This window comes from Hermetia illucens, chromosome 2, assembly GCF_905115235.1.
Source record: "Hermetia illucens chromosome 2, iHerIll2.2.curated.20191125, whole genome shotgun sequence".
In the NCBI taxonomy this organism is placed as follows: domain Eukaryota; kingdom Metazoa; phylum Arthropoda; class Insecta; order Diptera; family Stratiomyidae; genus Hermetia; species Hermetia illucens.
Window position 1 is genome coordinate 65,268,551 of NC_051850.1, and position 11,042 is coordinate 65,279,592.

Sequence of the window (11,042 nt, forward strand, 5' to 3'; positions counted from 1 at the left end):
CACACGCATGGAGAGTTCTCCTTAAACTTTCAGGGCATTGCAACCAAAGGGAATCACGGATCACACGGTCACCAATTTCGGTGACACTGAATTGATTTTAGTAAGGTTTTGTCTTACACGAAACTTGACAAACCGTTGATGCTTATCAATATATGAATAGAAATTCACGATATGGTACTTTGTGAGAACATTTCATAATAATCAACTGTAATGAATTTGTTTGACAGTTAGCACAGATTAGTATAAAATTCCAAAGCCAACGTTTTCATTCTCTGTTAGTCAAAAGAAATATTGACAGATCATTGCGATCCAGCGTAATCAATAAATCAAATTTAATATTTTCGGAAATGATAACGTAAAACATTAGATCTAAATCAAAGTTCGTGTCATACCTTTTCTAATTATGCCAAAATGTGAAAAAAAATCTGCCCGATCCGTGATTCATAAAATTTTGTATGTATTGTGTACGCTACTCTGCATTTTGATCAAGGTCCTTATCGTTTTCTACCGTCTTTTATTGGTAAGTAGACCAGTAGAGAGTCGTTTAATTTTTATTAAAATGTAATAGAAACCGACAGATAATTTCCGACCAAGTCCATTATGTCATTATCTAGGTTTATTTAAAAATTTATTTCTTTCAGAAATTCGTGCAACTCGTCATCGGCCTGTTAAAGTTTCTGTTCAATTTGTTGCCTTGTTGTGTAAAATCCTCTGATGTTGAAAGCGAAATACAAGAATGTGCATTCCAAAGTAAATCAGGCCTCAAGGAGAATTCTGAGATGTTTACTCGAAAATTCAAAATAGTAAAACTTAACAAAGAAGATCCGATTATATACGTTGAGCCACTTCCTTCGGTATGCATTCCAAATAAAAGGAAGCCAAGTGCAAAACGAAAACCAGCAAAGGAGCGCCACCACATATAAACAGTTAAAAGTTAATGCATTCGAAACTAAGCAAAGTGGAAAGAAGCTGATGTCTCTATTATCTATCGTTAGTACAGTATAATTATAACATTGCTTTCTCTTCTTTTTCTTTAGGGGGTCATCCCGTGTGAAGGCCGGTTTTTTTTTCGCTTTTTTAGACATTTTTTGTGAAGAACTGGATAAAGATGCAAATACGAATTTTCCAACATAGGTCTATTAGCATTTTGAGCGTTCATAGTAATTTCTCCAGCCCCATCATATAGTTCATTATCGAAATACAGAACAATTCATACACCCATCTCCAAAAAAAGGTGTTTTTCTGCTGCCACGCTAGCGGGCGCTGTGATCATCTTAAAGAAAAAAAGTTAACGGAACTTTAATGCACAGACTTAACTACAGTCCGCAAACTAGGATTATTAAAAAATATTAAAAGCTAAATTTTTGATGCCATGTTAAACTTTCTTTTTGTGTGAATTTTGGTGTTTTTCACGGCTTTTTCAATGAATAAAAAAAAACTACCCAATGAATCCCAATTATCCTAGTTTGCGGACCGTAGAAATATGGTTTGAATAAGTCGTGAAAATTTCAAAGAATTTCCTTGGATAGATTTTGGGCTATGGTGGCAGCCGATTTTCAACATGCAGTTTCGAGAAGAACGCATTTAAATAGAGGAATGAGATTTTTAGCCATTACATACAAACGAGAATTCACTTGCCAAGATTGGTCTGAACATCGAAGTCAATGGTAAATGACCATAAGGCAGACCTAAACAACGGTGGCTTGATACGCTAGATGGGGATTTGAAAGCCTCGAGATTGCACCCAGATCAGGCATTAGATAGAGCCAAATGGCGAAACCGATCACGACGAACCGACCCCGCTTGTGAACGGGACAAAAGCTGAAGAAAAAGAAGAAGAATGAGATTTTTAGTCATAAAATCCTAACTGACCATTAATCTACTATACCTAATCCATGAACTTTAGGTTTCTTCAAGAAACACATGTACAGCATTGGCTTCAATTCTTATGATTTTAGCGAAGTCATTCGAACGTCATTCGGACCGATAAATATGTGGTTTATTGCAGCGATCGACATAAATCTGACATGTGACTTATCACGTATTTAACACTATAATTTCCGAACGACTCCGAATATCAAAAAATCACTTTGCCCATATATTCTACACTCACACAGATACAATTGCGGGTCCCACACACGGGATGACCCCCTTAAGCCTCTTTCCTATTTGGTAGCGGGGATCGTCTAGATCGAGTTCGTATCTTTTGTAAGTCATAACTTTGTTCCAAGTGGGGTTGACAAGTTTTAAAATCCCCATACATAGTACGAATATTGAGTCATTTCTGTTTCGATTGCCCTTTTTTCTTCGACTTCGATGATTAGACCTATTTTTGCTAGCGAATTTTCATCAGGGTTGATTACATGATCGTACTATCGAAGACTCCTTTCACGCATTTCCTTCACATGGGTGCAACCTTCTATTCGTTGCATATGTTACAAATGCCGAGTTGGTTATATGATGTTTTGTATATCTTATATCGTATGTGATCATAGTGTGTTACAATATTGATCCAACCCAACACCTTCTTCTCCATTACTCATCATCATCAACGGCGCAACAACCGGTATCTGGGCTAGGTCTGCCTTAATAAGGAACTCCAGATATCCCGGTTTTGCGCCGAGGTCCACCGATTCGATATCCCTAAAAGCTGTCTGCCATCCTGATCTACGCCCATTACTGCTTTACTTTTATTCGAAGCTCAAATACTTACTGCCGATATCCACGACCCAATGAGAGATCAGTTAAATTTCGTTTACATAATCGAGGTATTTCGCCCGTCTCAATTCGCTTATAACAATATATTCGGTTCTCCACGGGACCTACCGCTAAACCAACGACCCTTCAATGGAGTTTGACTCTTTTCTCTCGCGAAATCTGCACTTATTTTACGTTATTCTATTCGAGACGTCTATGGTGGCACAATTGCTTATACACTGGGCCTCAGTGAATATATGGTTCCTATCGAGCCTCTGGTAGGCATCGTCCGTCAACCACGACTACCTACAGGCATACACCGTTCGCTGACATGCGCTTCAACTTTTTCCTTCCTACACTCCCCCTCTGCTCTTTGGCACCAGGTGGTCTTGGGGTGTCCCACTCGTCTGCGATCTTGCGAGAGTGAGTCCTACTAAATGGGGTAGCCAGCAATGAGATTGTTGCTCATCGTTAATAAGTGCGCTCTCTACTGCCAGTTCCGTTTTTTGATCCAGTCGTCCGCGGATGATAAGCCTTTGCGTCTAGTTTCTTAGTTAAAATCAGTATCAGAACCCCGCAGGCAGTCTTAACTTAATCTCAGTGTTGGGATAACCACATTTCCAGATTTTAGACACGGAAACAAAGGAGGATCTAACGCTGTTAATGCAGTTGGGTACCACCACAGTAGAAACGGCGCCTCCTAGATATAAAACCTGACCTTTAGCTGCTCGGGCGAGTGGATGAGGCGTTAATATCCTTGGCAGGACTATCGAAAGGTTTGCGACGACACGCAAATTACTTCGTGTTTCCGCCCATAGTTCTGAAATCATTGCGTTCTGCGGCAATTTCTGCTTCCCTAACCAGTGCTCTACTTTCCGGGATTTTTCGCGCCATTGGGGCTAGAGCATGTTACGCTCGCTATTACTTGCAGCCGTCAATAGAGCCCTCAATTCCTTCCGTTCATCGATTCGTTTCCACGATTCCACGCCCAGCCAGCAAGATAGTCTCCCAATTTGGGGCGATCATATAATCTGCCGATATCGAACTCGGGGAGTTCCAGCTCTCCAAATATACCAACCCAATATAGAGCCAAAATTGTATTACACAAGAGGTCAATGTTGAATTCGGGGGATCGCAGCTCTCGAGCCATGTGAAAGTGGCGGAGGCAACACGCAAGGAAAGCAAACGACCATCATATGGTAATCCTTTTCAAGGCCGATTTCAACGCTTCTCTTGCTACGTACTTTTACACAACTTTTTATTCAGCTCACCCATCTCCATCAAAATATCACTTTTAGGATGCCTCTCCTACTCGTTTGAAGCATCTTTCTCCACTATATCGGGTACTTCGTTGGTGCATAGCCTTGTACAATTGTGTTGCTCATTAACTTCTTAACTCTCATATTACTCTGTTTAGGCCCAGAATACCCAGCTTGTATTGCTGGAATTCTCACTCAAGTTGGAAAAACTGGACATTCTAAGGACGATCAATACCATTATCAAGGGACGTGCTTACATTCCAGAAACCATAGAACGTGGCGTGGAATCAGGCTTCGAAATTTGCAAGTTAATAGTTAAAGTTGGTACTCTATGTTACTTGAAGCTACTCACTGCTACTTCCGCTTTTCAATATACTATCCACAGGTATGTGGTCTGCATATAGGTGTAATTCATCGTCCATGATTATTTCAGTTCACACTACGCAAATTACTAGTTGAAAACGTCCGCAACTTGATGTTGTTAGTAACACTACTTTTCCAGAGTTCAAGCAAAACAACCAAGGTCACCAACTCGCCCTTCAGCATATCGCGGGGAATTGATCTTGTTACCACCTTCAGTAGACGAAATATGTAGATGATCCATGCTAACTTTTGTGTGGAGTATAAAGCATTCACAGAGTACCTTTTTTTGTGAAAAGTAACTTCATTCAAATTCCTTGTCTGTCTGCCTCTTTCTCAGAAACGGTTTCTTCGGTTGATATGGAATTGGGTGGTAGGGTTTGAATTGTGAACCCCCACCCATGCCGCGATCAACATCTTTCTATGCTGAGCTTCATGGAGTCCCTATGCTATGCATCCCTAAATGCACGTGACATTTTTTCGTTGAATATACTCATATAAGGTGTCAAATGAGAGGATGTGCAGAAGCAGGAAATCGATCATTTCATTTACGCACCCATTTTCAGAAACTGTGTCCTGAGTGGTTAGAGCGCAAGGCTGTCGCACGGAAGGTCGCGGTTCAAATCTCACTGGTGGCAGTGGAATTTGTATCGTGATTTGACGTCAGATACCAGTCGACTCAGCTGTGAATGAGTACCTGAGTCAAATCAGGGTAATAATCTCGCCCGAGCGCAATGCTGACCACATTGCCTCCTAGTGTACCGTTACGGTCTTGAATAAAGTGCTCTAACACACTTCAAGGCCCTGATCCAACATGGATTGTTGCGCCAACGATTATTATTTCCGAGTTATCACAATCTCGGCAGATGCCGGATTTTACCTAATACTAGCACTAAGTGCCAAGCACTTAGGCTCGCACGATCCTACCTACTTAAAAACTAAAGGGGCACTGGTGGTGATGGCCGGTGGTAGGTCAGTGGGAGAATCCGTGGAGTACTCCCCGCAACATCGAGCACGTATGGAGAATGGTGTACTTCTGCATGGTTTGAACGAGACTGTGCGAAAGTCCCAGGACATCAAGGGAAGCCGTCAGTGATTTAGGTACAATACCTGTAGCTGACAATATTATGGGAACTACAACCACCCGCTCGAGGCGCCAAATTTCTTTGATTTCACGAGCCAATGGCTCATAGTTCACCTTCTTCTCTACGTATTTCCGTTCAGTCGTGCTATTATGGGGGATAGCAACATCAATAATATACGCAGAGCGACCCGTCTTGTCAACTAACAGTATGTCAGGCTTGTTGTGTGCGGTATGGCGATCAGTCAGAACTTGTCGGTCCCAATACATGCTGTAAGCAGAACTATCAAGTAGTGCTTCCGGCTCATATCGGTAAACCGGACATGTTCCCGTGATCAGCCCATGCTTGTATACAAGGTTTTGATGGATAACCTTACATACAGCATTATGCCTGGTGATGTATTGCACCAGTGCCATAACAGTACAGCCAGAAATGAGATGGTCCAACGTCTCTAACGCCGAACCACACATTCTGCACTGGTCGTTCTCCACCCGTTCTTTCATGATGAGCTTTTTATAAACTCGGGTGGCGACCACGCCATTCTGAATGGCACACATAAACCCCTCCGTCTCAGCAAAGAGCTCCCCAGCACACAGCCATCTGTTCGACAGATGCAAATCGACAAATGGCTGCCAAAGACAATTCACGTGTTTACCGTGCATTGCCTTCGACTTCCATTTATCGATCCGCTCTTGGTCCGACTTCACCCCACTCAGAGGATTGAAAGATCGATCCTTCAAGTTAAGTGGAGTCAGTCCTCAGTCTGCCTTACAGACAGCCGCATGCAAGGGAGTCGCCTGCTCTTTGCTGTAAAAATAAGCGCGCAGCGAGTCGACTTGGCGATGATGTTGTGCCGCCACGTCAACCACGCCCCTACCTCCGATGTCACGAGGCAGATTCATCCGCTCCACGGCAGACTTTGGATGATGCATTCGGAATTTGGGCATAGTTGTCTGTATCCGCCGCTGGACTTTTTCCAGATCGGTCTTCGTCCACGGCAATATTCCGAATGCATAAGCCAGTGAAGGGATGGCGAATACATTCAACGCGCTCATTTTATTCTTCCCCGGGAGATGCGATTTCAGCACCAGCTTCACACGTCGCAGGAATTCGAACAGCAGAGCTTCCTTCAGATCACCAAATCGAGCATGGAAAGGGGGTTCAGTGCCATACAAACCAAAGGGGACTCTACGAATCCCCGTGGAAGATGCCCCTCCGTATACGGATTGGCTCTGGGGTATTAGCACCCTCAGATGTACGCACCGATAAGGTGGTATGCCACCCTTCCATGACTGTCGCCAAAAACTTTATTAGTTTCGGATTAATGCGATACAGATGTAGGATGTCGATTAGCCAGGTATGCGGAACGCTATTAAAAGCCTTGGCATAATCGATATAGCAACTGAAGAGGTTTCTTTGGTCTCTAGTTGCTTGTCCTATAACTACCGAGTCGATAATGAGTTGCTCTTTGCAACCCCTTGACCCAACTCGGCAGCCCTTCCGCTCCTCGGACAGAATGTTGTTGGTCTCGAGGTGCGCATTGATCCTTCCACTAATAATGGACGTGATGAATTTGTAGAGGGTTGGTAAGCAAGTGATCGATCTTGTGTCTGCGGGGTCCTGCACCGTGTCCTTCTTAAGGATAAGGTAAGTAATCCCCGCAGTGAGGAAAGGTGGAAATTCCTCCGCTGACTCATGACCTCATTTATACTGCGTGTCAACCGACTATGTACGCTGGTAAATTTCTTATACCAGAAATTCTGCACCCGATCCAGACCTGGGCCCCTCCAGTTCTTCGAGATGTTTATGGCTCGTCGAACTTCCTCTTCGGTAACGTCCGCAAAATTCATGCCGCCTTCGGCGGTGATCCACTCAGCATGCTCAGCATGCTGGGCGGGTAACCCTCAAAGTCCACCACAATACTCTTTCGCTTCCGTCACCGAGAACTGTATTGTCTGGACGCTCTGATGGGATTCGTTGAGAGTTCTGAAAAAACTCCGCTGGTTCCTCGGGTATGTTGCATTCTGGACACGTATGAAATAACTTTCGCCATACCGTCGTAACGGACTGCATATGACAGAAAGTTTCTGTTTTAATGTGCCCAGAATTTCAACAACGGGTGTCTCACAGGGGATGGCATAGTTCCGGTAAACCCTCTGCACTTTATTTCTCACCCGTCGGCTGGCATTGCCAGTGCTGATCTGAATCAGTCTAGCAATGTCCTGCCTTAGTGAGTCCCGCCGACGTTCCAGACGAATTTTCCCTGGTGGATCTCTTTTGTCACTCAAACCAATAACACGAAAACGAATCTTCTGACCGTGCAATCTGATAGCCTCAACTGCACCACAATACACAAGTGATTGTAGTTGTAGCACCGACATATCAGCACACAGTCGAGATGCAATCTCATCATTGATTTGAGATAGAATTCCCAGAGTTGCTGGAGATGCATAGAGCCTGGGAATACCTGGTCTATGCAAAGGATCCATATCCGAGAATACTATGCACGCTCTTTGGAATTCATCCCGAACCTCAGCGGAAACCTCAGCTGGACGGTGGAGAAGAGTGCTTCGGCGAGTACTGAAACTGTTACCTGCAGTGGGGCGTGGTGTTGTTGATGCCGCCCCCTCTGCCCCCATCACTCTCGGTTATTATTATTATTATTCTCAGAAACAAACCAACCAAGAAATCTGAAAAATTCAATGTAAGAGCAAAACTCCGTGTTTCACGGAGCCTCAGCTACCCTGACATCTGTATAATTCTTCTCCCTCTTTTCACTTTAAAAATGCCTTGTGTGTAGCATTACACTCGGCTCACGTGTCCTCACTCTGCAGGATGACATTAATTATCGTGCCTGAAGACACTTGACAGCGGTAACGCTCTCACTCTACAGAAGGAAGCGGGCATCATCCACGATATCCTTACAAAAAATACAATCGGGCGACGTGGTTTCCCAATCGTGTGTAAAAAGTAAGACTGAAAATACCCATGCCTGCTGAGCAGCTGGGTTAAGTAATAGTCAACCTCACCGGGTTTTCAATTGAATGACGGCCGCACGGATTCATTTAACTCTCCCATAATTGCCGCCAAGCGCAAAAAAAGGGACAAGCGACAAGTGACGGTTTCCTTATTTCCCTCGCCTTTTCTGGCGTATGTAATCCTTCGCTCGACAGCATGGAATAACTCCTGCTATTGCGATTCCTGCTGTCTCCAAGACGGTACAATAGGCGGATACAACTGGGAGAGACCCTATCTCGGAAACGTAAAAAAGGACGGAGTGAAGCGCACTCATTAGCAAACGACGTCTACTGAATGAGGGACTTCCGCCAGTGGACATCAATCGGCAAATCGCGAACATTTTAAATGCAGCCTTGTTAGCGGCGTTGCGAATTTGCCCCCAAAAACTCATTTTCATGCCTATGATGAGGTATTTCATTGCCGGTTGCGGCCAGATCATGTTTTCACCAACCTGAGTAGGAAGAGGTATGAGAACCTTCTCCTTGTTCAGTTCAACGATTTCGGTGTTATATAAGGTTATGGAGAATCTATGCTAAGCCATCCATCTTACAAGCCGCATCACGATTCCCAGTCTAAGGTAAGCTTTGCTCATAACCTGCGTATTCGACCATATGTGATTTATCAGGCATCTCGAGTCGTAGAAGATTATTGCTTAAGGGTTTATATAGGCCCGGGCCAAGGATAGATCACTGAGCCGCCCTCGATATGCGCTTAATTTTGGGCAGTACTTCCCGGGTCACGTTGAGTAGCATACGATCTTTAAATAGTCCCTCAATATGCTCAATAGGTAATCTAAAGATAACGAATGAAAGCGATTTTCTAGTGCCTCACCACTCGCCGCTAGTCGCTTCAATTCTGGTTCGCTTCCTCACTGTGCCCAAAATATTGAGAGAACGATACGCTGACGGCACCTCGGGAATGCATTTTCTCTTGCTTATCACTACAAGCTTGGAAACCTTCCAGCGGCAGAGGAAAACACCCGGTGGTGAACATGTGTTGAATGCACTGAATAGTAAGTTCGGCTTGTATTTATATGCAACTTTCAACATTTCGCCGGGAATACCATCCCGTCCTAGTTGCTTGTTTGTCCTTTATAGGCAAGACTGCCTTCTCTAGTTCCTTTGCAGCAAAGAGTAGGCGTTACTCAGTACGTACATCGATAGCGGAAGCTCGAGTGGGATAGATAGGAAAAAGTGCCTGCATAGTTGATTTCTCATATCTTCGCTGCTTGCATGGCACAGGGCGGTCGATGGACACCGAGCTTTCTGCTGACCAGCTTATAAGCGAGGCTCCATGGCTCATTATTAACGTCGTTGATTAACCCCTGCCATGCTTTCAACCAGTTAATTTCGTGGCAAACTTCCTTTTTTCCTCTCCTGTATTCTGGATATTTAGGGGTTACATCTTTTCCTTTTGCACACTGAGCAATCCACCGAAGTCCGAGGCAGGTTCCATGCAATTTCAACTACCCACCGCTACACAAGTAAATTCCCGAAAGCTTGTTAGCTTTTGAGAGCCGATCCATTGCAAGCTGCGATGCAAATACTCATTGTTGAATGCACTAGCGATTCAACCGCAGTTCTTTTTTCTGCGCTTAGGTCTTTTACCCTTCGGAAGAGAGTTTCAACGAATTTTCCAGATGTTCCATGCGGTAGGTGTTTACCGGACATCACTCCTGATGAAATGTGTTGATGCCGTGAAATATTCCGGCAACTTCCGCCCTTGGACCGCTGACACCAAGGACCGTACCATTTCCGTATTCCGAAAAGCGTACATAAGTTCGTTCCGTGCACGGTAAACGCCGCAAAAGTCACTTCCATACAAATGAAGTCGAACGAAACCATCTCTTCAACCAATAACTCGCACTCGCAAGTCAACCGTATCTCTCACCCAGATGGCAACAATATAAGAGTTCTCAGTCAAATTTAGGAGCTTGTATTTAACCTTTTATTCTTCTATTATTCGAAATAGGTTTTTGACATATTTTTCGTATGTTGCAAAGTTCAATACACAATTTCAAGAAATTACTCTTATTATAAATTACTTTTATTATAACTTCGAGATATCAGAAATAATACTGATTTCCGTATGTAACTGTTTCCTTTCTGCACGAAAATCTTTTCTTTCACCGTGACTGCTAACCAACTGTTTTACTCTCATTATTATTTTTCCTATCTGACGTTTTTCGTCACCTACTCTGTTCTTTGCTCTTGTAGCGAGTTCTGAACTGAGTAGAGCGCCGGTGACGTCATCTGTCCGCTGGTATTCGCGACATTCGAAATAAATTTCGAATGCCACGAATCCTGTCGCGCCATAACATTACCAAATTTATACAAATTCCTTCTATATGTGCGCCCCACCCCCAAATTGGCAACGTTGAATTTTCGCCATGGAATTGATGGACGTAACTCCCACCTTGTGGTTGCTCACATCTGGATAATCCCTTTTTTGTCGTTTCCTTCAGCGCTTCCGTGCTAGTGAGAGAATACGGAGCCATAGTTTCAAGAATAAATGTAGGTTCTGGGCTGAAAATCACTGCTTTCGCGTGTAGAATGCTTTGGACCGTCTCGCAGAACATACTCTTCTTATCGGTCTTGGACCCAACTCGACAAGCATATCTCTTGTT

The 11,042-nt window shown here is 43.8% G+C and overlaps 1 protein-coding gene across 2 annotated transcripts; it reads left to right on the forward strand.

The window, feature by feature from the left end:
• Window positions 1-246: 246 nt before the first annotated feature.
• On the forward strand, window positions 247-1,227 carry LOC119649523. 2 transcript variants are annotated; one of them, XR_005249147.1, is made up of 3 exons: window positions 247-520; window positions 642-974; window positions 1,038-1,227. XR_005249147.1 is itself a non-coding variant. In XM_038051707.1 (2 exons), the coding sequence occupies exons 1-2, from the start codon at window positions 404-406 to the stop codon at window positions 921-923; spliced, it is 399 nt and encodes a 132-aa protein (XP_037907635.1). In that variant the 5' UTR covers window positions 253-403; the 3' UTR covers window positions 924-1,089. The 2 variants fall into 2 exon arrangements, 1 of the variants encoding a protein (XP_037907635.1); XM_038051707.1 differs by having other exon boundaries at window positions 253-520; window positions 642-1,089.
• Window positions 1,228-11,042: the final 9,815 nt, after the last annotated feature.

Excerpts from the sequence above, each read along its gene's own strand:
- LOC119649523 (XM_038051707.1), top strand. The coding sequence starts at position 404 with ATGCCAAAATGTGAAAAAAAATCTGCCCGATCCGTGATTCATAAAATT. Across the intron at positions 521-641 it reads TTTTCTACCGTCTTTTATTG|AAATTCGTGCAACTCGTCAT; the intron begins GTAAGTAGACCA and ends TATTTCTTTCAG.